The 27,866-nt window shown below is 60.4% G+C and overlaps 1 protein-coding gene across 2 annotated transcripts in view; it reads left to right on the top strand.

Annotated features, from left to right (window-relative positions):
• Nucleotides 1-27,866, top strand: part of SCUBE1 (signal peptide, CUB domain and EGF like domain containing 1) — a 131,006-nt gene that overhangs the window by 83,076 nt on the left and 20,064 nt on the right. For both annotated transcript variants that reach the window (XM_024992818.2, XM_024992819.2), the window contains 6 exons: nucleotides 9,489-9,605; nucleotides 13,481-13,603; nucleotides 15,810-15,926; nucleotides 17,918-18,040; nucleotides 26,722-26,841; nucleotides 27,174-27,278. In XM_024992818.2, coding sequence (XP_024848586.1) covers nucleotides 9,489-9,605; nucleotides 13,481-13,603; nucleotides 15,810-15,926; nucleotides 17,918-18,040; nucleotides 26,722-26,841; nucleotides 27,174-27,278 — 705 coding nt within the window. The remainder of the gene's footprint in view (nucleotides 1-9,488; nucleotides 9,606-13,480; nucleotides 13,604-15,809; nucleotides 15,927-17,917; nucleotides 18,041-26,721; nucleotides 26,842-27,173; nucleotides 27,279-27,866) is intronic.

The raw sequence follows: 27,866 nt of genomic DNA, 5'->3' as shown, positions 1-27,866 counted from the left end.
GGGCACAGGGTGCAGAGCCTGGCCCCCGCGTGGAGCGTGGAGCTTGGAGCCTGCAGCTTGGAGCCTGCAGCCGGCAGTCCTGCTTGAGCCCCGTTTTAGGTCCTGGTGCAGGGAGGCATATGGAGGAGGCAGGGGAGAAGGAGCCGGCTCTCTTGTTCAGGAGCCGATGAGACTCGGAGGAGTTCCACTGCAAAGGGCAGACCCTCGGCTGCTCTTGACATCTGCCATGGCCAGCACGGCCCCACAGGAGGGCAGAGACAGGGGCTGTTGTGAGAGAAGACGGGGCCGGAATGCCCCCGCATGGTCTGCTGTGAGCAGGACCCACTGCAGCCCTGGTACCCGGCTCCCTCAGAGCCGGGCACGTGTGCTGCGGTCTCCTGCTGGCTGAGATGGCCTGGCAGGTGTCTTCCGGCCCTGAGGTGTGGTTATCGCCTATGTGGCCGGAGTTTGTTTTTAGGGTGGGTCAGACAGGACTGGGAGAGGGGGCTCCCTTGCCCCTCCAGAAGCAAGTGGGTGCAGGGCCACTCCTGGCAGCCCCGAGGGGCTCCATGGCGCAGACCCGGCCTCGCCACCCCCAGCAGTGACCGCACGTCAGCAGCAGGCCCAGGGTGAAGCCCCTTCCGTGTCTCAGAGAGGGTAAGCGCCCACGGCCCACCTCCTCACTGCAGGCAGCCCACCTCCTCACTGCAGGCGGCCCGCCCCAATTCGCCTTCCCCAGGTGGAGATGGACCATTCAGGTTTTGTACGCGTCCCTAGGCTCTTTGGCTCAGAGTTATTTCAGACATATTTTATGCCCAGACTGCAGAGGTCACAAGCCCCTCGGCCGTCTGCGAGTTGTTGAACTAGCCGTCTCACCTCTGAACGCCAAGAGCCGGGAATACCAGGACAAACGCAGAACCGGAGAGGACGCAAAACGTCGGAGCTGAAACCCCGGCACTTTCCCCCGTTTCAGCCTCTCGGCTCCTCTCTGGGAACCTGCTGCTCCTTGCTTCCCCTGGGGCTGGCATTTTGGGCACAGGGTTCCCGAGTTTTGAAACCCGAACCCGTGAGCGGACCGAGATCCGGCAGCACCTCTCTCTCGTCCCAGGGCTGGCTGCAGTCCTCAGGGGCTCCCCAGAAGGGCAGCGGGCTGGAGCTGCTCAGAGCCACGTGGCCCTGCTCCACCCTTGGGGCCTCAGGCATCCCCAACAGTTGCTTTTGACGGCTACCCCCAGTCCCTGAGCCCAGGCTAAGCACAGGCAGAGTTACTCTGAAAGAGGCCTCAAGAATGTAACCAATTTTAGATTCCCATTAAAGTCAGTTAAAATGTTTGGATTTGAGGGCTGGGGGGATAAATTTCTGTTATCTGGTGGACTAACTTGTGAGAAATGTCTGAGTCCCAGCTCAGTTTACCACAGGCCACTGGGACCCTGCTTACTGCTAGACTCACGGGACCCTGGGAGTCAGACTTGTCAGCTCCAGGGCTTGAGTCAGCGCCTTTCCCATAAGTGTGCCCGGAGCAGACGCCGGATTTGTTTCCGTTGCTGCTGTTCAGAAGTTGCCACAGTTTTAGTGGCTTCAGTCGTGTCTGACTCTGTGCGACCCCATAGACGGCAGCCCACCAGGTCCCGCCGTCCCTGGGATTCTCCAGGCAAGAACACTGGAGTGGGTTGCCATTTCCTCCTCCAATGCATGAAAGTGAAAAGTGAAAGTGAAGGTGCTCAGTCGTGTCCGACTGTTAGCGACCCCATGGACTGCAGCCTACCAGGCTCCTCCGTCCATGGGATTTTCCAGGCAAGAGTACTGGAGTGGGGTGCCATTGCCTTCTCCCCTTAGTGGCTTCAGGCAACACCAAAACATTGTCTCCCAGGGGTCATCAAGGGCCGCTTTCCCTCCGGACGCTCTGGCAATGGATCCATATCTTTGCCTTTCCTGGCTTCCAAAGGCCACCTGTGTTCCTTCGTGGGGGCCACTTCCTCCGTCTGCAGAGCCCGCAGCCCCGTACCCCTCTGAGCCTGCTTGCATCTCCACGCCTCTCTCTCTGGCCTCCCGCTTCCACCTCTAAGGACCCCTGTGACCACACTGGGGCCCGTCCAGATAAGCCGGGGCAACCTCCCATCTTGAGCTCCTTAATTCAATGACACCTGCAAAGTCTTCCTGCCACATGGGATTATGGGGAACTAAGATACGGCCCTTTTAGGGGCTGTGGTTCTGCTGACTAGAGACAGTCCAAACTGGGGCTGGGCAGACCCTTCCAGCTCATCGGTCAGCTGCAAGCTCCACTGACGCAGAGCCTACTGCTGCGCTGTCCCTGGATTTGCCCCTGGAGCCCCAGTCTCCCCGCACAGCGCAGGGGCTGGAAGCGTGGGAGCCACGGACGGGGCCCCAAGCCCTGCCCCCTCACCCCCTTCAGGGGGGCTTCCGGCGGCCCCTGCAGTCTCCCCAGCGGTGAGCACCCCTGGCCCCCCACCAGGGCAGTCGGCACACAGAGAGCCCACGCCCTCTGCTTCCCGGTCAGCCCCATGAGTCCCCCCACAGCCCTGCGAGGCAGCTGTCCCCACTCTGCAGATGAAGAAGTCAAGCCCTGGGTGGGGAGGAGACCCAGCCCGGGCCATGCGCTCGGTGAGCAGTAGTCCGGGTCAAGGATCCAGGCCCATAGAGAGTCCAGGGCCCTCAGTCGGGAGCAGAGCAGGCCGGAGGCTCTGGATGAAGCTCAGATGTGTAGGCCTGGCAGCCAGTCGGGTGGACTCGCCCTTCCTGAAGGCACATTCACATCCTGCCCTCTGAAGGGCCCCCGAGAGCCCGGGAAAGCAGAAGCGCCCTTATTTGAGGCCCCGGGACCACAACATAGCTGACCTTTAGCCCCGACTTCCTTGGGGTCCTGCCCTGACTGCAGCCTCACCTCCTGAGCACCTTAAGAGTTGGCGCTAAAGTAATTCCCATTTTACTGGTGAGAAAACTGAGGCTTAGAAAGGTACCTTAGAAATGTACCCCCCACGGCTGGCAGCCACCCGTCTCCTGCCCCCCTGCACCTCTGGGCAGGGCACCCAGGTTCCCCTGCCACTGACAGGGCTGGATGTTCCCCGGCTGGGCTCAGGAGACCCCAAGGATGGGCCAGGCCGGGCCGTTTGTGCCGGGGTCTGGCACGCACACAGGGCGGCAATCAGTAAGGGGAGCTATTGACAGAGCCCCAGGAGGGGACAGAGGGCTGGAGACCCGGAAGGCCAAGGGCAGCCCAGGCAGGGTGCAGCGATGGCAGGAACAGCGGCTGGCGTGGGGGCACAGACCGAACCCCGTGCTGTCCCCAGCCTCCTATAACCACACACGTGACCTCCCCGAGAGGTCACATCTCTCGAAGCTCACATACCTTCTCCCCAGCCTCCCAGCTCCTCTGTCCCCTCGGGTCACCCGCCTGCCACCTCCTTTCTGCAGCCACCATCTCTAGAGTCCCTGGGTCCTTTCACTAACCTGCGCCCCAGACCCCCTGCTCCCCCCTGAATCCCATACCCACACATTCTCTCACCTCCACGTGCCCCTCAGGCCCTGCACACGCAGCCTGTCCCAGGCTCCCTGCGTCCGCGGGCCGTGCCGCCTGCCACTCGGTACCTGGTGCACTTCGGGTACCTTGGTACCCGGGGCCATCCTTTGCACTTCTATCAGGCAGAGGCTTGTCCAGACCTCACTGGAGCCTCCCCGCCACCCCCGTCCCCACAGCTTGCCCCTCTTCCACCTGCACCTGTTTAGTCACAAGTCTGGGAGGGAGCCCCCGACGGGGCACAGGTCTGATAGCCTCTGGGGACACCACTGCTCAGGGCTTTGATCAGAGCCGGAGCCCAGGAGAAGCTAGTTCGCTTGGAGCAGGGATGAAGGCTTCCTGGAGGAGGTGCCCAGGGAGGAGCAAGACCTAACTGCCCACTCTTTCATGCAGGCAGCTGTCTGGCCCGGAGAGAAAATGCGGGACCCGGAGCCTGGATGAGCCTGGCTGTGGGAAGGGGCTCCTCGGGTAGACCCGAGATGAGGGAGGTGGGTGACACAAGGCAGGTCCCCAGGTCAGGCTCAGCAGGGAGTGGGGAGCAGCTGGAGGGAGATGGAGGGTGGGACCCGAGGGCCAGGCAGACACCCTCCTCCAGCCAGGGCTGAGCCCTGGGCCCTGAACCTGTGTTCACCCCTGTCCCTGAGCTGATGCCCAGCGCAGCCGGCCGCTGGTCAGCAGGGGTCCCAGGCAAGGCTCTGAGCCCCTGCCCTCAGCTTAGGCACACACACGTCCACAGTCTCGCTCGCACACTCAGCGTACACACACACCAGGGCTAGTGGAAGGGGGCGGGACATGACGACTTAGCTACGTCAAGAGGTCAAACGAGATGGGGAGCGGGGTGCCCGACAGGGCCTGTCAGAAGAGGCGGCAAGCGCACTGCTGGCCCCGGGCGGGGAAACTGAGGCTGGGGCCAGCCCATGCCTCCCCTGCGAGCCGGGCAGAACCAGGGTGCCTGGCGCCTGGGCCCCCGGCACTCTGGGGACCAAGTCTGGCTGGAGGGGCAGCAGGGCTCCAAGGGACGGTCACCAACCTGTGACCTTCCTGGGGCTGCTTCCGCTCGCCAAGCCCCATGCGCCTTCTGTACTGGGGGTATATAGCCGTGAGCCCTCCCTGCTGAGGGTGGGCCTCGAGCGAGAGGCCGCATGCAGGCCCCCCATGCCTGCCCTCCGCGGCCTCCACTTACAGAGGAAAGGCAGGAACCACGGGACAGGGAGGGGCTTGCTGCCACGGTGAGCCCTGCTGCCCACTTTAGCACAAAACCTCAGTGCCCTTCTGGGCCTTACAAGATCCCGCAAACCAGATGAAGACACCTCCCCAGGTCGGCCCACCTCACTCCTGGCCGGCCCTCCCCTGCCCTCAGCGCCCCGGCACGGGCTGCCACAGACCACAGGGTGCCATCCTTGAGTCCAGGAGATTCTGCCCTCTGAGCCCTGGTGAGAAACCCCTACCCACCGGGCAGGCCCGTGGGAAGGGAGTTGCCCCTGGAATCACAAACCCACCTGGTGCCTCAGGGGAGACAGTCCTACCAACAGAAACCTCCCCCACGGCGAGCCGCCCCATGCGGGCCTGCAGTCCTGGCCTCCACCATCGCTTGCTTCCTAGCTGCCCTGACCCCCCTTCCCCCACGACTCCCACACTCGGCCGTCACCATCACACCAGCCTGTGCCCTGGGGACCAGCTCCCCACAGAGGCCCGGGCGCTCTGGGGCGGCTGCACCCAGCACCCCGGCCTAGCGGGGGCCCATGAGGAAGGTCAGCCTCACTGTGGCACTTGGCAAGGGACCCCAGTGCTTACGATGGGCCTCAGGGTGACCGGGGGGTTGGGGGGCCGGCACACAGAGTGACCGGGCAGCAAGGGAGACTGGCAGCTGTGTCAGGGCCTTGCCCAGGAGTGTGGCTGTTACCCCAAAGTGTTCGGAGCCACGGAGGGCTCAGGAATCAACTGAGGGAGAGGGTTCGAGGACAGGGAGTCCACAGTGGGCTCCAGGGGACTCCTGGGGCAGAAAGGCAGGTGGGCCAGCCCTGACAGGCTGGACACATCTCAGTGGGGGCTTTGGGCTGCTCCCGCCAATGGGGTGAGGCCTTCAAGGGTCAGGGCAGACCTGGGGCTGGCAGCGTCTCTGTAGGTCACTGGGCCAAACCTGGCTCACCTGCTCAGAGCCTCTCGGGATGTCAAGGGACTTGCCCAAGCCCGCAGGACCAGCATCAGGAGTGGTGTTTTCTGCCCTTATATACCTCCTGTTTCAGCCACTACACTGTGGCTGAGACCGTCCTTCAGGCTGGACTTGGCCCCAGACCTAGGGTGGTGCACCCAGGCAGCGCCAACTCAAGGGGCCATACCACCGTCCATTCGCGTCAAACCCTGGCCGGGCTGCGGGGCAGGTCCAGCCGAGCAGCCGCCTTGGCTGCCTGGTGTCTGCCCCCTCTGCGTCCTGGGCTTGTCACAGGGCTTGGCTTGAAGCAGGGCTCCCCAGGGAAAGACTAAACACTGCCCTTTTAACCCATCTGGGTTTTCCTGCCTGCTGGAGAGGGCTGTTCACCCCCAAGTCCCTTCCCACTTCAGTCCCCCGACCCCAGGCTCAGCCTCCCGCTGGCCCAGTGGCCAACCCAACTCTGTGGGGTGAGAGTTCTCCCCACTCTCTTGGCGAGTAGGCCAGGCACTGGGGCCACCGGCTGTGCTGCGTGACCCGGGCCCCCCGCCCCTGGGCCCTGCCCTCAGAAGGGCCCACGGTTGGCTGAGTGCTCGGTTGTCTTGAAATTCTTAACGATTTTTGATCAAGGGCCTTTCATTTTTATTTCACCCCGGGTCCCACAAATCATGTGCCTAATCCTGCCTAGAAAAGGTACCCACCTTCTCTGAGCCTTAGTTCCTCCACCTGCAAAAGGCCCCCCCGCTCCTGGGGCTCTGCGAGGCCTTGGAGGTTGGAGGATGAGATAGTGCGATGCCAGCTGCACGGGGCGACGCCCCGGGAGGGGCCCTTCCAGGTGGAGAGGAGAGGCTTTTAGAAAGACCCAGTGGCTGTCTTGGAGAGGCGAGTGCAGGGAGAGAGCAGAGGGCTCAAGGGTCCAACGGGAAGTCTCGAGACTCTGGGACAGCGCTCTGGGGTTTGGGGTTTGGCTTTGCCCCCTGCACCTAGCCTCCAGCCTCCTTGGCTGTGTGCGCTCCTGGGTGAGATGTGACCACAGGGCAGGCGCCCTCAGATGCCAGCTCCTTCTGGCTCCTGGGAGCCAGTGGGAGGTGGGTGAGAGCTGGAGGAGACGGCCTGTGCTGCTGGCCCAGAGCCGCTCCCTGGGCCAGAGAGCCTGCTGCCGCCTTTTGCCCTTTGCAGCTGGGGTGACCCTGTAGTCATGGGGGAGACAGGGCTGTCTGGTGTCTGCGTCTGAGGCAGCGGTGGCCTGGCGGCAGGCTGAGTATCCCCTGGCCTTGGGGCGCAGAGAGGTGAGGCTGTCCTTCGAGGCGCTTGGAGACAGGGGCCCTGAGGGTGACCCAGGCCAGGAGCCCCCCTCGGAGCACCTGGTAGCCTCTGCTTGGAAACCCCCCTGGGATGAAGCTCTCAGTCCTGCTCAGGCCAGCCTGTCAGTCCCCGGCCCCCACCGTATCGCCCAAAGGACTGGCTGTGCCTTGCTGTCAGCTTTTCCGTATGTCTCCCCCTCAGCAGTGTACATGAACCTCAGGACATGGGTGGGCACAGCAGAAAAGGGGCAGGGGCAGGTCCCTGCATGGACAGGCTGATGGCTGGCTGCTCGCTCTGCTCACTGCTCCCCACCCGGCACAGGGCCCGGCAGAGAAGGCCCAGAGTGAATGCCGGCTCTTAGCCTTACCACGTGAGCCCCAAGGCACTGGCTGCCCCGAGTGGGGCGGTGGTCTAGAGGAGAGGGACCACTGAGGGGTCTGTTTCTCGGGGTCACAGCCCCCAGTGCCCACGGCGCATCCCACCTCCACCACCATGGAGCCGCCCAGGTGTCCTCCCACTGACACCGCGTGAGGCCTCCCATCTGCCCCCTTCCCTGCTCCCGGTATTCCCCCCGCCTCTCCCAGGCCTGGGCCTTGGCCACCCGCACCCAGAAAACAGGCTGTCTATGCCCTCTCCAGAGAGGGGTTCTGAAGGCAAGAAAGGCACTGGGGGCGGGGGTACCTGGGCTCTGGGTTTGAGAGCAGGAAGCGGGATTTTCCCTCTGTAACCTCAGGAGAGGAAACTAACATTTGTTAAGCGACTACCGCAGGCTGGGCCCCAGGCTGGGTGCTGTTGAGCGGGGGGTTTCCTTTGACCCCAACCTGGCCCTGGGGACAGAAGGCTCCCGTCCCTCGCCAGGCGTGGGTGCTGGGATAGAGCCCCAAGGTCTGGCCTACCTGGGTCACTCAGTGAATGACAGAGTCAGAGGCACCCCCTGGCCGCCCCGCATCCCCTGGCCTCAGGAGGCAGGTGGGTGGGGAGACAGGAGGGCCCAGGCGGTGTACGCGGCGCAGAGCTCAGCCCCTGCTAACGTTGAGGTCAGCCTGCGTGAGCAAAGCGGGGTGAGGGGCGAGGGCCTCCTTTCTGCATCTGGGCCTCGGGAGGCTCCTTGTGAGCTGGCATTGAACCGTGAGCAGACAGGAGGCCTCCAAGGCAGCGGGCAGCACACTCCACAGCAAGGAGGTGGACGCCGCGCCCAGCCAGCTGGGGGCCGGGCTGTGTAGAGACAACGCCGAAAGGCTGGGGAGGGTCAGAGCCAGGAGACCAGCCTTTCAGTAGTCGGCACAGCTCGTTCTCTCACAGTGTAGACTTTAGCGTCAAGGAGCAGGTCTGGTGGCCCCCAGCAGGGCGCAGCCCCTGAGTTCAGGGTGTTCAGGATGACCCCCACTGTCGCCGCCCCGCAGAATCACATGCACACAGGGAGAAAGCTGGGTTTTCTCCTCTCCCTGCTCCGCCCACCCCCAAAAGGTGAAGTTCACAGGAAAGGCATTAGCAGCAGGGACTCCTGTACGCAGTCATCCCCAGACTCCTCCTGCAGAGAGCCAACATGCCTTGCAGGAATGCAGGCACCATGGAAGGACAGACAGAATAAACCGGTTGGGAGAAACTTCAGGGAAGAGGCCACTGGGGCCAGGCCCCCGGGGGGAGCCACAGTAGGCAGGCAGGGGATTTCCGGTTATATGAGCAGATGCCCTCAGCACTTCACTTCCTAGCCGCACAGAGGAGAGTGACGCCCACTCAGGCACAGTTCCCACAAGACCAAAGGGTACCAGATGCCCAGGAAGAAACCTGGACTGAAAGGCCCAGGGTCCCGGGAACTAGGCCCCTCCGTGTGCCCCAGGGACCCGGGTGTGCCAGCCCCTTCCCCGGGCCTGTGGAGGCTCACTCTCACCGTACGACAGGCTCAGTGACCTCCGTGATGCCCCCAGCCACTCCAGCCCCTTTGAATTTGCAAAAGAAAAAAAAAAACAAAAATCACTAGACTAGCTTCAAGTGGACAAAAACCAGACACCTCGGGCTTATCGCTCAGTGAGAACAGATGTGGGGCTGAGAGCCTTGTCAAGGTGACGGATGGTGTGTGGGCCCTGGGAACCTCCCCTTGCATCTCCACAACCAGGGCCCCAAACCGCTCCATGGCTGAGACGAGCTTGGGAACCCCAGTAACAGCTAGTCTGGATTTGGAGTCTGAATCCAGGCAAGGCAAGGGTTTTTAGGAGTGTGTCCCTGGGCGGTTAACTCCCAGCCGGACCCATCGCTACTCTGGCCCCCGCTAGTGGTATTGACCCTGTGGGCTCAGCCTCCTGCAGTTTGCAAAGCTTGCCCATCTGCCGTCATCTCAGGCAGGGGTGGTGTCATTCTCCCATTTGACAGATGGGTAGCCTGAGGTTCAGAGAGTCCCCCACCACTAGAATTCGAACTCAGGTCTCCGGTCTCAGGAAACCTCCCCACCCACGGGTGGGGAAAGGCAGGAGGCTTCTGTCCCAGGAGACTGAGACCCTGTCTTCCTGTCTCCCTCCTCAGAGACATGTGCGGTGAACAACGGAGGCTGCGACCGGACGTGTAAGGACACCGCCACCGGCGTGCGCTGCAGCTGCCCCGTGGGGTTCACGCTGCAGCCGGACGGGAAGACGTGCAAAGGTGAGCGCGGGCCGGCCCCCTCGCCGGCCTGGGGCGGGGCAGGCGGTGCAGGTGCACGCGGCCGCAGCGGTGAGGGTCAGAGAGGCTAAGAAGAGGGAGTCGGGCCCAGCGCTCCACAGTGGGGCTCAGGGGCCCCTGGTTCCACTGAATATCAACAAGCTTAAGTGGGGCTCTGATGTCAAAGGACGTGGCTGCACCCCGGCTTGAACAAGCGGGGTGCCTTTACTTGGGGCTTCCTGGGCCGGCAGAAGTTCCTTGTGGCCTCCCGGGAGCCAGGCGGCCACTCACCTTAGCCGGGCAAGTCTTGCAGGGCTGGGGGGCAGTGGGCCACAGGGTTCAGACCAGGACAGGACGGTCTTCTTGTCAGCACTAGACAAAAAAAGAACACTGTGCACCCGCCTCCCCGGAGGAGGGAAGGTCGGGGGCGGGGGTCTCAACTGAAGGACTAAGGATGAAAAAAAATCAGAAACGGGTTGGGAGGATCAGGAATGGGCTGGTCTGCTGGCTGCCGGAAGCCAGAGAAGAGTGAGCTTTCTCTGACTCACCCTGCCAGGAAGTGGGCAGGCCTGGAGGCCAGCGTGGAAGGGGAGAGGAACTTGAACGTCCAAAACCCAGTGGGTAAAAACATTGACAGCAGAGGCTTAGAGTGACTTTAAGGAGTCCGAGATGGGCTTTTTTGAAGCCTGCAAAAATAGACGGGGTATGACTTCCCCTCCCCAGCCACTTTGCCGGGAAGAACCTAGTGATTATTGACAGAAATAACAGTTCTTGCACCTATTTATTTGAAAATAAAGCCCTTCTGTAGCCCCCGCTCAGCCCACTTAGAGTGAGATGTGCTCCCAGTGGGCGGGTGGGTGGGCCAGGCTATCTGAGGCCTTGCACATGGGCTTGGAGCCAGGAGGCCTGGCCCAGGTCCACTGTCCAGACCCTGCCATCCTCACTGCCCAGCAGCGTCACAGCAGGCCTGGCCAGTTGCCCTTGGAGCCTGGACAGAAGGTGGTAGAATCGTGCTACTCCACACCCCTGCAAGGCCCAGCGCCAACCCAGGACCTGAGGGTGGGGCAGGCTCAGTCCTGACACAAGGCCAGGAGCTCGCCTCTGGGAGCCGACCTGTCTGGACCGGACAGGAGCCTCAGCAGTCACGTGGCCCCGGAGGAGCACTCAGGGGTGCTGAGTGCTGCCCCCTGCCCATCCACGGCGGGCCGTGGGGCATCTGTTCTCACCCACCTTGGGGCTAGGGTAGGGGGCGTCCACACAGGGGAGGGGAGCTGTGCGCACAGCCCCAGGCCCACCGGTCTGAGCCCCTGACCGTGTTTCCTGTGATTCCTCTTAAAACAACTGGGCCCTTTAACCAGAGCTGCCCCTTCGCCTTCAGCCAGACCTCCTCACTCCGCTGCCCTGGAGTCGGAGCCTCTGGTTCACTCAGGCCCCAGGTTTCTGGGCTCCTCCCCTGTGCAGGTGCAGGGCAGACCGTGAATGAAGCCGAGACTCCTTGTGCCCAGGGATTTTCTACTGAGTAAATAAGACAGAGTTTAACGTTTAAAGATCGCCAAGATAAGCATGTATCACAGACCCCTTGGTGCTGGGTAGAGAAGTCCCGCGTGGCAGGAGAGCGAGGCTTGGCCTGGCCTGGACCGGGGGTGGGGAGGGAAGGGGCCGGAGGAGGAGGCTCTAATCCTGGCCCACGACTGCTGTGCAGAGGCCAGGGGTTCCAGGACCCAGAGCAGCCAGTGCGCCCAGATCTGGGGGAAGGGGTTGGCCCTTCATCCTGAGATGCTACTGGGCAGGAGCAGCGTGGGCCGGGCTTTTGTTCTGAGACGGTCCCTGCCACGTTGGGGACGGGGGTGCCCGGCTGTGCCCCCTGGGTGGGATGGGCGGAGGGGGACAGGCGCAGTCATCCGACCGTGTGTTCCTGCAGCTCACCCCTCCCCTTCCCCCACATACACTGATGCTCAAACAGTGGGGGAGGCAGTGAATGTGCACCTGGTGGCCAGGACCCCACCCTTTCCTCCGCCTCTGACTTTTCAGTCATTCACTCATCCATTCATTCATTCGTCCAGAGCCTCGTTCTGGGCAATGCTTCTGCACAGGCCTCCTGATGGGCCCCGGGGCCGCACTTGGGAGCCCGATCTGCCAATTCTCCTCTCCCAAGGGGAGGTCCCAAGACAAGAGAGCAGTGAACTGGAGAGATTGTTCCGGGGAGGGGGGCGCTGTCCAGGCAGGAGCCAGGGGCACAGAGAAGAGGAGGGCCTGGCAGCCAGGCCAGGCAGCCGAAGGGAGGCCACGAACCTCTGCGGCCAGACAGGGGGCCTCTGGCCGCTGGCGGGCGGGGCTGGGTGCCCACAGGGAGCAGGAGGGGAGTCTTCGAGGGGCGGGAGGTGGAGGGGGGCAGAGGCACGTCCGAATGAAGGCCATTGCCCCCTCACTGTATCCGGGGCTAGAGCTGGGGACGAGTGCTCCCCCAGTATGACCCCCAAGCAACCTGCTGTACCAGCCGGGGCCTCCAGCAGACACACCTCCCACCGCCTGGCTGGCTGTCATGAGAGCCCCTTGTTATGACAGCTGACAGGCCCAGGTGGGTACCAGGGTGGGATTAGAGTCATTCCTAAGGAGGCAGGTCCTCTCTGCACATTCAATCACAGTGAATGATGCTGAGAGGTGCCTGCTAGCAGCCCAGTTTGCAGATGGGGAACCTGAGGCCCAGAGAGGTACCTTTCCCTGCCCAGGGTCACAGAGCCAAGAGGCGCCTCCGGTCTCCTGCCAGAGGCTTCTAGGCAGAACCTCCCCGGTTGTCCTGTGACCGCCCCCGCCAGGAGAGGGGCGGTGGAAGCTGAGCCTCTGTCCTGGAGAGGCCCTTACTTTGAGCTTGACACCTGCTTCCTCTGGAGGCTGCAGGGCCAGCAAGCCACACTGGAGGGACCTGTCTTTGGAGTCAGCTGGGGCTGGGCTCACGACCCGTGACCTCCCCGCTGTGAAGCGGGGACTCTGGCCCCGGCTTGTTTTGACCGTCACACAGTGACTTTTTTGCCTGAAAGCGCTTGGCCCGCTCACCAGCACAAAGTGGTACCTGGTAGGCGCCGCGACCTCCAGAGGGTCCTGCTGCTTCCTCCCGGGCGTCAGCCCCTCTTTAGGCAGCTTTGTTCCTGAAACATGGGTTCAGGTTAGGGGTGCTCAGGAGGGGTCTGCCAGGGTGCCGCCACCGCTCGTGAAGTGCCGAGTGAAGAAACAGCTCAAACCACAGGCAGACGTGGGGAGGGAGAAGGGCGAGGAAGCAGGCTGGGAAGGGAGCAGCCTATGGACGCCCGCAACACCTGGGGCCAGTTGCCTCCCAGCCTCGGTCCCCTGTCTGTAAAGCCGGAGCAGTAAGCCTACTTTTTAAAGAGCTGGTTGGGCCAGCACCCTGGGGATGAGATTCCATTTCGTCCTCACGCTGTCCTTCCAAGTAGGGGCGCTTCTGATCCTTGTTCTCACAGACGGGGAGCTGAGACCAGGGGTCCGGCAGCTCGGCCGGAGTCACGGCTCTCAGGCAGTATCCATCTGCTCCAGGCCTGCTACCTCCGGGAATGGAGGGGCGTGGGGGGCGTCACTGACCCTGCTGTCTGGCTGGGCACAGCAGACATGAGTTCCCCGCCCCCTCCTGCACACACATGCCAGGCTCACCAAGTCCCCGGTGGGAGGGGGTCTCCCCTCCGCCCACCCCCCTGCAGCTGTGAGCCAGGCCCCCTTCCTGGGCCCAGCTGGGGACCCGAAGCAGCCCCCCGGGTGGGCAGTGGGCCAGTTAGGGAAGGGCGGCTCTGGGCCTCGGTCCTGCCTGCCCCTGGGGGCCCCAGCCCACACTCCTCGCCTCCCCTACACCCCCCCACCCGGCTCCGCAGACATCAACGAGTGCCTGGTCAACAACGGAGGCTGCGACCACTTCTGCCGGAACACCGTGGGCAGCTTCGAGTGCGGCTGTCGGAAGGGCTACAAGCTGCTGACCGACGAGCGAACGTGCCAAGGTGAGCCGCCCTCATCCCCGTGGGGTTCCCCTCCCCTCTCAGGCCACCCCAGCCCCCAGGAGGGGACTCAGCCTGGGCTGGGGCTTGTCTGCCATCTGGGCTGGGCCTGGGGGCTGATCATAATTTTTCTGCCCTGAGTGAGGGCTCCTTTGTGACCCTAGGGGCCCTCAGAAGCCATCAGAAGCCTCCAGTCCAAGCCCTCCCTGATAGGGATGGTGGCTGAGGCTCGGGGAGGGGTCAGCCCCTATGCAGGTGGTCCAGTGAGTAGGTAGCAGGGCTCAGCGCCTCGGCCTGACCCCAGTCCCCGAGCACCCAGGCCACTTTCAGTGGCTTCAGAGGCAGGATGATGCCACCTGGTGGAAGGTGTCACAAATGGCAGGTGCTCCCCACCAGGCCTTCCTTGAGGTCCCCCGGGGTACCTGCTAGTATCTGGGGTAACGGGAGGAGAGATGTGGGCAGAGGTCAAGGATCACAGCCCAGGTGAGAGCCCCGAGGATGGGCAGGGGAGACAGGAGTGAAGTGCTTAGAGGATGACGTCTTCCTCCCAGAGGAGCCAGGGAGGTCAGTCCACCCAGGAAGTGGCCCTGGGGCTGGGGGAGCCTGAGGGACCACAGGGAGCCCATCGAGAAGGAGACGGCTCCGGGAAGGGTGCACTCGGCGGCATCGGCCCTGGACCTGAGGCTCCCGCTCTCAGTGCTGCTCAAACAGGGCCCTGAGGGGCCCGGGATGTGCGCCCCCAGCCCCCTAAGGGCCCCAGGAGAGGCGAGACCAGAGGCTGGTGAGGGCGGGTCCAGGCCAGCTCCGCCTGGGACTGCTCACATGACCTGAGCCCATCACCTGCCCTCCCGGGGCTCAGCCTCCGCATCCCTGGCCGGGCAGCCTGGCCCCAATTTCCTCTCGGGCCACAAGAGGAAGCCCAGCTTCTGTCCAGGCCCGAGCAAGGCTCCCGGGCACCCTGCTTCTCTGTGCTTGGCTGTGTTCTCAGGAGGGCTGAGGAAGCGGCCTCGATTGCATCCGCTGCTCCATGAGAGGGGCTGCAGCGGGCCATGCCAGGACCACTTGGGGCTCCGGCCGAGTCTCTTCCACCCTCGTCCAGAGCCATCTCTCCACAGCCTGAGCTCTGGCCCCAGCCGTGCTCCAGCACAACCCCTGGGTCCCCAGCTCCAGCGGGGAGGGGTCTAGGCCTCTCTGCTTGGCTACTTGGCACTCAGGGCCCCTGGGAAGGGCACCCCAGCCCCCCTGAGCCCCACCCAATCCCTGGCGATCAGGTGCTGCCACCACCCCCCCCAGCCTTTGCCTGGAGTGCCCTTCCCACACAGGCACCAGGGGATATTCTCAGTACCCCACCTTTGCCCAGAGTGCCCTTCCCACACAGGCACCAGGGGATCTTCCCAGATCCCCACAGCCCGGGAGGAACCTCATCTTCCCTTGAGCGCCCACAGTGATCTGTTGCTTGTACTTGTGTTATTACAAACGCACATGTGTCATGAGGACATCTGGGGTCACGTGAGCAGCATGTTCAGAGGAGAGGCAGGTCAGCGCCTGCCTTGCCGTCTGGCCCCCGTCACCTGTCCCACGGGGCCCATCTCCCTCAGAACTGTGGCCAGGACAGACTTGCCTCCTGTAAACCCGAGGTTCATGTCCTCCGTTGCAGGAACAGGCCCTCTGTGACCCTCCCTCTTTCCCTTTTCACCCCGGCGGCCAGGGGCTCAGAATGAAACCTCACCTCCTATCGAGGCTACTCTTACTCTTCACAGGTGGCACCTTCCCCACCAGCACCCCCTTTCCACCTGCGCTGTTTTCCCCAGTTTCTCTAGACACACCTTGGGGTGACAGTTCAGCTTCTCCCTCGGGCAGACCTGTCGGTTCCCTGCTGGTGTGGATTAAATATCTACCCTAATCACACCGGCGTGTGAGCTAATAGACTGGCAAGGATTCAGAATAATCCCTTCTACTCAGAATATTCCTAACCTCCCCACCTCCAGAAAAGAGAGTGAGGTGGCTTCTAACCCAGGACCATGAGGTTTGTGGGGACAAAATGGAAAATCGGGCCGGGACGAGAGGTCTGAGGTTTGCCGCGAGTCGGCGCTGCGCTGAGCCCGGAGCCCCGGGACCGCTGTGCACAGATGTCCCTCTGAGTGCCGAGGCCATGCCTCCCGCCGCACCCTAACGCTGCGCCCGGACCTTCCTCCCTGTGGCCCCACAGACATCGACGAGTGCTCCTTTGAGCGGACCTGCGACCACACCTGCATCAACTCCCCGGGCAGCTTCCAGTGTCTCTGCCACCGCGGCTACACGCTCTACGGGACCACCCACTGCGGAGGTCTGCAGCTCGCCCGCCAGGGCCACCTCCCCCCCGAGGCACGCGCCCGGCCGCACGGCCCCCCACACCGCACCCTGCACCCCTCACCCCGACCTGGACTCTTGACGGGCCTGGGAGGGCCTGGTGGGCAGAGGGGCTCAGCCAAGGGCGAGGCGGGAGGCTGGGAGGCGGGGGGCGCTGGCCTGGAAACAGCAGCCTCTGGGGAACCCCACTCAGGAAGGGAGGACAGCGGGACAGAGCACTGCACAGTCGGTTCACTCCAGTGGGGGGGCTGACAGCAGAGAGGGGCAGGCCAATGGGGGACTCCAAAGGAGGAGTGCTGGAGTGAGGATGAAGGGAGACGGGCCAGAGGGGTCGGCATGTGCAAAGGCCCTGAGGCAGAGGGAGCACAGACGGACCGAGGGGCAGCTGGTGGGGCCAGAGCCCCATGAGGGAAGGGTTAGTGCATGGTACAGAGAGGACCCAGGGTTTCGTCAGCCCCCAGGGGCCTTGAGGCTTTATTCTCAGCACAGGGAGAAGCCACTGGAGGGTCAAGGCAGGGATGTGACCTGTAAGTTCAAGTTCATATAAGGAGAGCCCTCCTGCCTCCCTGTGTTTAGGAGAGTGGAAGCCAGAGCACCCGTGAGGACACAGCTCCGGACGTGGGAGTGAGAGCCCTATGGGCTCAAGCAGGCTGGGAGGGATGTGGAGAGAGGGAGGGTTCCAGACGTACGGGCATAGGGGCACGAAGGTGGGGGAGTCCAGCACAGCCCCGCATCCCGTGTCTGCTCCTGTCCTGTGACCTGGGGTAGCCGCGCTTCCCCATGGCGGGGCAGCCGTGGCGGGGCAGCCGTGGCGGTCGGGTGGGCTCAGGCACAGCTGGTGCTGCGGGGAGCTGCAGAGTTTTCTGGAGGGACTCCCAAAAGCCTGGCACCAGCTTCCACACACAGGGCTTTGGCTCAAAAGAAGGCAGGGCCTCAGGGAGACTTCCCAGGGCCCCGGGGCCCTGTGCGGGAGGGGGAAAGGGCTGGGAAGGGCATGTCCAAAGTCCTGCGCTGGGATGAGGCCTCAGGACCCCGGGGCCGGTGCTGGGCTCTCCCAGCCCCTCCAAACCTGCCCACAGCTCTGTTTTGTGCCACCTCTCTGCCCCACCCCGAGTCTGGGCTCAGCTGCCCAAGTTCGGCAAACCACTGAGGTTCCTAGGGGAGGATGTGTGTTGGTGTCTGTTGGAGCCCTGTGTGTGTGTACACACGTGTGTAAGCTCACTTGTGTGTCATAGGCCGTGAGTGTGTGTGCGAGCTCACATATGTATCACGTGCCCTGTGTGTGTCTCTGTGTGTGTGCACGTGTGTATGTGCAATCTCATGTGTGTGCCATGCGCCCTGTGTGTGTTTCTGTGTGTGTGTGCATGCATGTGTGTGCAAGCTCACGTGTGTCACATGCCCCGTGTGTGTCTCTATGTGTGCACTTGTGTATGTGCGATCTCATATGTGTGCCATGAGCCCTGTGTGTGTGTTTCTCTGTGTGTGTCTGTGTGTGCATGCGTGTGTGTGAGCTCACGTGTCACATGCCCTGTGTGTGTCTGTGTGTGTGTGCGTGCACACATGTGCGAGCTCACATGTGTGTCCTGTGTCCTGTGTGTGTGTGTGCATGCACATGTGTGCGAGCTCACATGTGTGTCACGTGCCCTGTGTGTGTCTCTGTGTGTGCGCACGTGTGTATGTACAATCTCACATGTGTGCCATGCACCCTGTGTGTGTGTCTGTGTATGCATGCGTGTGTGCGAGCTCACGTGTGTCACATGCCCTGTGTGTGTCTATGTGTGTGCGTGCACACACGTGCGAGCTCACGTGTGTGTCACGCGCAGCCGCCTGTCTGCATCCAGTGAGAGCCTCAGGCGAGGGTCAGGGTCAGGGGATTCTCGGCCCCCCACCCTGGTGGGTCCTGCCCTGCCGGCCCTGAGGGTGCCCGTCCAGCCCCACTCCTGCCCTTACGCCTGCCTGTGCCTCCAGATGTGGACGAGTGCAGCATGAACAATGGCAGCTGCGACCAGGGCTGTGTCAACACCAAGGGCGGCTACGAATGCGTCTGCCCCCCGGGGAGGCGCCTGCACTGGAACCGCAAGGACTGCGTGGGTGAGTGCCCGGGGAGCGCGCTCCTGGGCAGGTGCTCTGCTGCTCGCGGGCGGCTGATGGGACGGAGGCTGGAGGAAGGAGAGGGGTGCGCGGGGGAGGGCACACTGGGTGTCAGCCCAGGGCACAGAAACGGAGGCCCGGGGGTCAGCGTGTGCTGACGCAGGAGCAGTGAGTCAGCACGCAGACGGAGCGCCATGTGGAGGCCTCAGCTACACGCCCCCCTTGTCCTGCCGAGGAAGCTGGTGGCGGGGAGGGGGTTACCCGGGCTGCAGCAGCACCGGAGCCTGGACTGGGGAGCACCTGGGTCTTTGCAAGCTGGCTACTTGCTCAGGGCCGCCGGCCCCGCAGTGTCTGGCGAGGAGGACCTCCTGGAGAGCAGGGGCTTTGTGCCCCCTCTGCGGGTGGGCTCTGGGGCCCAGGCCCCTCCAGGCTGAGTGCTAGGCAGGCCCCCACCTCACAGGTTCCATAAACACATTCTGACTACTTGCTGCGTGCTGGGCCTGTCCTGGGCGCTGGGCCTCTCCTGGGCGCTGGGCCTCTCCTGGGAGCTGGGCCTGTCCTGGGTGCTGGGCCTCTCCTGGGAGCTGGGCCTCTCCTGGGAGCTGGGCCTGTCCTGGGCGCTGGGCCTGTCCTGGGCGCTGGGCCTGTCCTGGGTGCTGGGCCTCTCCTGGGAGCTGGCCCTGTCCTGGGCGCTGGGCCTGTCCTGGGTGCTGGGCCTCTCCTGGGAGCTGGCCCTGTCCTGGGCGCTGGGCCTGTCCTGGGTGCTGGGCCTCTCCTGGGAGCTGGCCCTGTCCTGGGCGCTGGGCCTGTCCTGGGTGCTGGGCCTCTCCTGGGAGCTGGCCCTGTCCTGGGCGCTGGGCCTGTCCTGGGTGCTGGGGTTATGTCCCCGGCACAGCTTTCAGGGCCTTGTCCTGCCATGCTCTCACATCCCCTGGGCCACCAGAGTTAAGCCTTTGATTTTATTTTTCATCAGTAAGTCCTTTACTTATCTGGCTGTGCTGGGTGATGGTTGCAGCGTGTGGGATCTTCAGTCTTCACTGTGGCACGCAGACTCTTAGCTGTGGCATGTGGGATCCAGTTCCCTGACCAGTTCCCTCCCCTGCACTGGGAGCCCGGAGTCTTACCCCCTGGACCACCAGGGAAGTCCCAAGTTAAGCCTTTTAAATCTAAGTCAACGTTCGTCCCTCTCAGCTCAGAGCCCTCCAGTGAGTCCTCTTCACGCAGAAGCAAAGCCAGGCTCCTAGAGCGGCCCAGAGGCTGCTCCCCCGCCACGCCCCCACTCACTCTCCACCCTCACCATCCCCCCGACTGCCCATGCTGGCCTCCCTGACCTCGAAGGCCCAGTGCCCCCGTGCACGGGCTCTTCTCTCGGCCTGGAGGACTCTACTCCTTGCAAGCGTCTGCTGAGTGGGGCGGGGCGGGCGGGACTTCCTGACCACAAACCAGAGCAGAGCAGCAGCCCTGACTGTGCCCCTCCCAACACCGCCCTGGCTTTTTTCCTCCCGTGGCACTTCACACCAGCCAGACGTCCTGTGCTCATCAGAGGGCCTGCTGGGTGCTGTCAGCCGGTCCTCGCTGGACACGCTCTGCACACGCGGGCAGGCATTTTTGCTTGTCTTGTCCACGCTGTCTTCCCAGCACCTGGAACAGAGCCTGACAGCCGTGGGCACTCAGTATGTGTTGATTGGGTGCGTGACAGTGTCCAAGAATGGATGCCACCCCTCAGTACCTGAAGCCAAGCAGCTGAACTTATTGCTCACTTCAGGAAGAACTGCCCTGCTGTCCAGGCAGGGTCTTGCTGAGCAAAGCAAACCCTCTGGTTTTGTCTAGAGTCTAGGGGAAGAGCTTTCACGGGGTTGTGTTGATCAGAGGCAGTATTAGGGGGTGTCAGTCTGAGGAGCACACCTTTGTGGGGTCTGGGGGTGGAGCCTGGGCTGACACTAGCCTTAGAAGCCTGACCACTCAGTGAACTGGCCAAGAGTTGGCTGACTTTGGTTGTCATCAATTGATGGGCTTTCCGAGGCGTGTCCACTGATAACAAGGGTCGTGTGAGGGCCAATATTTACCGGTGACCAGAGCTATCAGGTACAGGCTTTCTCTAGGGATATGAGGACATTTCTCTTTTCTTTTTAATTCTCAGTCTCCATTTTGGTCGTCTCTCAATCAGAGCTGCAGGAGGGGCCACCAGGGTTTGTCTAGTAGACCTGGAGTGAGGAGACAGACGGTGTGACAGCAGGCATTGCTAGAAGGTCCTGGAAGCTCCTCTAGAACTGTGATTTAAGAATTCCCAGGGTGGACCGGGAAAACGGTCCCCCCAGCTCCCACTCCTATAGTATGCAGGCCGCTCTTTCCTGGAGCCTCCGTGTTGACTGTCCCACCTCACCTCTGCTGTGAATCCAGCTTCAGAATCACGGGCACAGACTCCCCTGGCTGCCCAGAAGAAGATTCCAGGTGCTATTATTACCACAACTACCCCCCGTGCCATGCCCCAGGCTGGACTATTCGCTGCATCTCCCAAAGTGAGGGGCACACTTTTGATGACCATGGGAGCCGTCCAGTCCCGAGGGATGGGGCCCAGAGCCTCCTCGGTCTGCTTCACCAGGTTATATCATTACGTCTCTCGGAAGGTGTTCTACCCTCGGAGGCTTGGCAAGGAGGCATCATTCGCTGAGGCTCCTGGGGAGTCATTTGTTGTTACAGCCCAGAGCCCCGCAGGGCAGTAAGCTGAGGTGGCACCATGAGTCAGACTTCTGAATGGGACGTGCGGTCAACCTCGTGAAACTGTAGGCATGCTGTCTGTGAGCGGTGTTGTGAGACAGCTGAATTGACCTCTCCCGATCCAGGGGCATTTTGCTTCATTTTATGCATTGTCTACAAGGAGGATCATACTTAATTAGGCTTGTGTAGCGTGTTTTGTGGCTTCCCTGTAGCTCAGCTGGTGAAGAATCCGCCTGCAATGCAGGAGACCCCAGTTTTATTCCTGGGACAGGAAGATCCCCTGGAGAAGGGATGAGTTACCTACTCCAGTATTCTTGGGCTTCCCTGGTGGCTCAGACAGTAAAGAATCAACCTGCAATGCAGGAGACCTGGGTTCGATCCCTGGGTTGGGAAGATCCCCTAGAGGAGGGCATGGCAGCCTGCTCTAATATTCTTCCCTGGAGAATTCCCATGGACAGAGGAACCTGGTGGGCTATAGTCCATGGGGTTGCAAAAAGTCAGACACGACTGAGCGACTGAGCACAACATACTTAACACCATTTTTCAATATTGGCTTCCCTAGCAATAGCTTGGGAGAACCAATTTAAAGGATCAGGCTGTTGGTTATCACTTAGTACAGCCTAGATCTAGATGAGTTATTATTTGTAAGGGAAACATGACAGGAGAAGTCAGAACTGCACACCCTTAGATGTGTAATGTGGGAAAACGTGACCGAAGGGATGAGGAACAAAGGAATGCAAAAGTGTGTGTGGAAATCAGTGGCTGCAAACATCTAGGAGAATTCATTCCAGCAGTCTTAGACACAAGCCTCCACCCTGCGTGGCCATCGGCCAGTTCTGACAATCTTGGTTAACAACCAGTTTCCGTGAACTGCTTTTGGAGGTTCTCTGAAAAACCTCAGACCTCTAAATGGTTGCTTTACAGTAAGTTCTGAAAAACGTCATTTTTATTTTTCAAGAAAATTAGGGGTAATAAAGACCATGAAGTTTATGAGTAACTCATGAATAACTTTCCCAGTGAAATGTGTCTATATGTTCCTAAGCACATTAGTTTAAATATCCCAAATAAGGAATTTGGGGATAATATTTTGATAATATTTCAGTGCTGTTTTTTTTCAACAAGAGCCTGTTTCAGTTCATCCAGAAAGTAAATATACTGTTACTCGGACGTATTTGTAGCCATGAAGTGCATCTGCAGATGCTCAGAGGGCCCCTGAGGGCGTGGTTCCAGCCTGCGTCCCATCTTTACACTTTCCCCAGGATTCTGACGGTCACAGCCACACCATGACCTGGCCATGTCCTCTCCCCTGAAAGAGCCTCTCACCCACACTATCTCATTGCCACCACCAGTCTGTCCCTACAAGGAAGGAAGAGCGGTCTTAGGACCATGCTCGCAGACACCTGCGGGAGCTGGTCTGGTGGTCCCAGGGGTCGCCTGGCTCCACCTGGCTCATCCTTCATGGGTCTTGAAAGGTGATTGCTCGCCGTGCTCTGTGATAGAGTCGGAGGCCGGACACAGCCGTGCTCCGTGATAGAGTCGGAGGCCGGACACAGCCGTGCTCCGTGATAGAGTCGGAGGCCGGACACAGACGTGCTCCGTGATAGAGTCGGAGGCCGGACACAGACGTGCTCCGTGATAGAGTCGGAGGCCGGACACAGCCGTGCTCCGTGGTAGAGTCGGAGGCCGGACACAGCCGTGCTCCGTGGTAGAGTCGGAGGCCGGACACAGACGTGCTCCGTGATAGTGTCGGAGGCCGGACACAGCCGTGCTCCGTGGTAGAGTCGGAGGCCGGACACAGACGTGCTCCGTGATAGAGTCGGAGGCCGGACACAGTGTGTGGCGGAGCCCCTGGTCCCCTTGGTCCTGCCCGAGGACTTTGGCCTGAGCAGCAGCATCACATGACGATCCGAAAAACATTTCCTCTAACGTCCGTTGAAGGCAGGAGGAGAAGGGGATGACAGAGGATGAGATGGTTGGATGGCATCACCGACTCAATGGACATGAGTTTGAGTAAACTCTGGGAGTTGGTGATGGACAAGGAGGCCCGGCGTGCTACAGTCCATGGGGTCGAAGCCTGAACCTGCGGCCTGTCTAGCGTGTTAAGTTCCTAAACAGAAAAGGCAAAGATGCACACAGGTGGATGCCACCTTAGGATGCTCTGAAAACAGAGATGTTTCCTGCCCATAATCAGAGATGGACGTTCAGTTCAGTCGCCGAGTCGTGTCTGACTCCTTGCAACCCCGTGGACCGCAGCACGCCAGGCCTCCCTGTCCATCACCAACTCCCAGAGTTTACTCACACTCATGTCCGTTGAGTCGGTGATGCCATCCAACCATCTCATCCTCTGTCCTCCCCTTCTCCTCCTGCCTTCAATCTTTCCCAGCGTCAGGGTCTTTTCCAATGAGTCAGTTCTTTGCATCAGGTGGCCAAAGTATTGGAGCTTCAGCTTCACCACCAGTCCTTCCAATGAATATTCAGGGTTGGACTGGATATGAATCTTAGGATGTCTTAATTTTTATTCATAAGTCCTATCAGCAAAAACCTGTTAAGTTGGGATTTGATGTGGACTATCCACAAGGTCTGTTCTGTGTATGAATCCTTGGGAAGTACAGACACACGAAGGTGAGTGTCTCCTCCAGGAAGGGCTGGGGAGGGAATTCCCTGTGGTCCGGGGGTTAGGACTCTGCTCTTTCACTGCCGTGGCCCAGCTTCAGTCCTTGGTCAGGAACTAAGATCCCAAAAGCCTTGCAGTGTGGCTGAAAAAAAAAAAAAAAAAAAAGAATATGTACAAGAGTTGCTCAGTGGTGGTGTGAGGAACCAGACACCATAAGGAGTTCACTGACAAGCAGAAAAAGTACTTTTTCTGCTTTTCCCAGTCACAGGAGGGATTGTGCTACATATGGTTCCCTCAGACTTGAAGGCAGTTCTAGTACAAGGTCCAGAGACGTTCCGACTACTTTATCCCAGGCTGTGATTGTTCTGAGGCAGGGGGGACAAGCCTTCCTCACAGATGCATCCCGTGTTGTTGAGTTTGTCCCAAGAGCCTGGCCTAATCTTTGCATGTTGATACAAAAAAAAAAAGAGGTTTATAGTAATCTGGACTCTTCCTGGGCTCTGCTCCAGTTGTTCTGTGGATGCTGTGGCAAGTTTGCCTCGGGGATTCTGTTTTTTGATCATACATAAGAGAGGTATGTTAAGGCTCCCATCGGCGATGATCTGAATCAGGGGGAGGAGGATTTTCTGAGACTTCAAAAAATAACCCCTCAGGTGTCTTTCAGCTGCCAGTTCCATTTGCAGGGTAGGTCCCTCCGCACATGCAGGGGCTTTGACTCAGGGAAAGGAGGCTCATCTGATGATGTCCCAAAGGAGCAGGTGTGGGCTGGGACTCAGGAAGGAGCTGACGATGGTCAGAAAGGCCCACTGCTGAGTGGTTTTAATAAACCAAAGCAAATCAGGTTCATTGTCCCCTCGAGCCTCCTAAGCTCCCAGATTTTCAAATCTGCCTCTTCCCTACTTTCTATCATATTCTCTCACAACCAGGTATTCTTACTTTAAGGCAAATGTACATTTTTCCTCCTTTTTAATTTATTGCTATTTTGGGGGGGGGGCTGCAAAATCACTGCAGATGGTGACTGCAGCCATGAAATTAAAATACACTTGCTCCTTGGAAGAAAAGTTATGACCAACTTAGAGAGCATATTAAAAAGCAGAGACATTACTTTGCCAACAAAGGTCTGTCTAGTCAAGGCTATGGTTTTTCCAGTGGTCATGTTTGGATGTGAGAGTTGGACTATAAAGAAAGCTGAGCACCAAAGAACTGATGCTTTTGAACTGTGGTGTTGGAGAAGACTCTTGAGAGTCCCTTAGACTGCAAGGAGATCCAATCAGTCCATCCTAAAGGAGATCAGTCCTGAATATTCATTGGAAGGACTGATGTTGAAGCTGAAACTCCAATACTTTGGCCACCTGATGCAAAGAACTGACTCGTTTGAAAAGACCCTGATGCTGGGAAAGGTTGAAGGCAGGAGGAAAAGGGGACAACAGAGGATGAGATAGTTGGATGGCATCACCGACTAGATGGACATGAGTTTGAGTGAACTCTGGGAGTTGGTGATGGACAGGGAGGCCTGGAGTACTGCAGTCCATGGGGTCACAAAGAATCGGACACGACTGAGCAACTGAACTGAACTGAGTTTGCCTTCCCTCTTGTTTTTTGTGTGCTGTGCTAAGTGGCTTCAGTCATGTCCAACTCTTTGCAACCCTATGGACTGTAGCCCACCAGGCTCCTCAGTCCATGGGATTCTCCAACCAAGAGTACTAGAGTGGGTTGCCATGCCATTCTCCAGGGGATTTCCCAACCCAGGGATAGAACCTGCGTCTCTTGTGTCTGCTGCATTGGCAGGCAGGTTCTTTATCCCTAGCACCACCTGGGAAGCGACTTTAAACTTCTTTCTGAGGGTTTCCATGTTCTGAGATGGTTGGGATGGATGATCGGCATGGTGGACTGAGATCTCCCCTGGATGCGAGCTGAGCAAGCTAGCCCGGCCCTGTTCTCTGGGCACCCACAGGAGACATGAGACCCCCGGATCAGAGTCTGAGGGTTTCTGAGCTCACAGCTCAGCAAGCAGCCCCCTAGGTCTCATCCACCCAGAGAATGCTATGCAGACAGGGAGCTTACATCCCAGCTGAAGGACACCCAGCTTGGGGAACTCACCACTCGCTATTACAGTGAACGGAAGCCAGGCTGCTCTTGTCTGGAGGGAGATGAGACCTCACTCCTAGAGGTTGCTCACTGCAAACAAACCCCCGAGAAATGGCCCTGGAAGAGATACGGCAGTGCTCTGCATCCTCTGTGTCCCCACAAGGATGTGGGGGCACGTGCAGGGCAGGGGTGGTGGCCGCCCGCGCACAGGAAAGCCGTGTGGTTCATCTGCAGTTGTTGACGACCCCCTCTAGGAAGTTGGAGCAAGTACAGGGAACTGCCAGGGGCTGATGTCTGCCTTGGAAGGTTCAGGGTGGATGGTCGTCTGCTGTTTCTTAACCAGAGAGAACACTGGCTCATCCAGCGGCCCTTTCGGTTTGGATTATCTGCAGGTGTTTTTGTTCATAGCTTCTTGGTTCTTTGGGAACGGGGACTCCTGGTCTTGTGTTTATTTGGGAGCTGGATGTTTTATCTGGAGAGCCATGAGTTTGTTTTTATTTCTAGATGGTTTACCTTCTAAGACCCCTCTTGAAAATGTTTAGGCACATGTTGAAGCTCATGCAAACTGGCAATTCCCCACGGCAGTGTCTTAATCCAGCTAAGTCTCCTGTGTGCACCCGTTCTCGGGGCAACTCCACCACTGATGATGGGCTCAGAGGGTGGCGCTCCCGGAGGCAAGTGTCACCGATCAAGTCTAGAAGGTCCTGTGAGACCAGTTCTCCTGTCTACCTTGCCTACAGAACTGTCAGTCTTTTTCCTAGGGGTCTGGGGAAAATGTTTAATCCCCAAAAGATAAACACGTGAGAAACTCTGAAGAGCTTGGTTCAGGACATCTTCACACACCTAGTGGATGTGCCTGGGGTCTGCCCCAGAGCGGGGTTCCCAGTGGCCCTCCCATGCTTCGAGGTCGGTCTCTACCAAAAAGCCCATGTCCATTTTCAGCCATTCCTTTCCCCCTATGGGCAGGGACCCCTGCTGGAGAGGGTCCAACCCCGCCCTCAGGTCTGGGCACACAGTGTGATCCTTCTCACAGATAGCATGGACTGATGTTGGGGGAGCGAGCCTCTCCCTGGGCCCAGGGTCCCCCCGCGTCCAAACGGATGTGGACTCTGCCGTCTCGCAGCCCCCTCCCACCCAGACGGTCTGGCCAGGGCACTGCCGGGCAGTGGGAGTTCCTCTTGGTTCACACTCAGGGGCCTGCTGGCTCCCAAAGGCCTTCCCCCACCCCTCAAGCCCTCCCGTGTGTCCTCCTTCTCCCCAGAGACGGGCAGGTGCCTCTCCCGGGCCAAGGCCTCACCCCCGGCCCAGCTGTCCTGCGGCAAGGCGGGCAGTGTGGAGAGCTGCTCCCTTGCCTGCCCCGGACACACACTCTTCACACCAGGTAACCGAGGCTGTCCCAGGGAGGGGGCGGCGGGGAGGGGGGCAGGGCCGCGTCCCCCGGGATCCAGCCCCCACTCCCTGCTGCTCTCTGGGAAAGGACCCCGACAGAGGACCCCCGGCCCTGGTCACTGAGTGGCCCTGGACAGCTGTCCAAAAGCACAGTGGACTCGTTCCTGCCCAGACACTTAGCCCCTGGTCGTGGAGCAGGAATGAATAGACATAAGGGTCAGTCCCCACCGTCCTCGTATTCAGCGATGCCCCCGAGGCCCCTAGGATCTGGGGTGCTGGGACAGAGGGGCACTCAGGGCCACCTCACCACTGGCCTCTCCACAGACTCGGACAACAGCTACAGCCTGAGCTGCGGTGTCCCCAGCCTGCAGGGCAAGGCGCTCCAGAAACGCAACGGCACAAGCTCCAGCACGGGGCCCAGCTGCTCAGGTAGAGCCCCCGGCCTGTCCAGCCCGCAGCTCACCCGCGTGACCCGGCACCAGCAGGGGGAGCGGAGGGGCATGGTCCGTGAAGGTCTCCCGACCTGGCCCCTGCCCCGTATGGCTCAGGGTGCTGGGGAGCTCAGAGCGGGCCAGGACCCAGAAGCAGCCAGGCTGCAGGCTGAGGCCCAGCCCAGGGCCCGTGCACCACTGAAGGGCCTGTCCGCCTCTGAGGCTCTGGGCCACGCATCCGGAGTCGTTCTGCGACCCTAAAGTGAGTGCTGTGAGTCTGTGGATCTCAGATTCCGTTTCAGGGAAGTGAGTCACGTGCTGTGACCATGAGATTGTAAAAGCTCCCGGAGTCGGGGCTGCACTGGGAGACCCCACCCCAGGAGTACCAGAAACACGCACGCTCTTGGCCTCCGGGGCGCAGCCAGCTCCCTGCAGCCGGAGGCGATGCTTCGGCAGCTCTCCCCATTTGGGATGCTGGACTTAATGACATGTCTGATGCACACGCCGTGTAACGCTAAGCTGCCGTGACTCCAGAAGTCTTTACTGTGGGCTCTGTGAGTTGCTCTCGGAAGAAGGAGGTGGCTCT

The sequence above is a fragment of the Bos taurus genome, chromosome 5 (assembly GCF_002263795.3).
Source record: "Bos taurus isolate L1 Dominette 01449 registration number 42190680 breed Hereford chromosome 5, ARS-UCD2.0, whole genome shotgun sequence".
Lineage (NCBI taxonomy): Eukaryota > Metazoa > Chordata > Mammalia > Artiodactyla > Bovidae > Bos > Bos taurus.
This window is presented reverse-complemented; position numbering and strand designations above follow the sequence as displayed.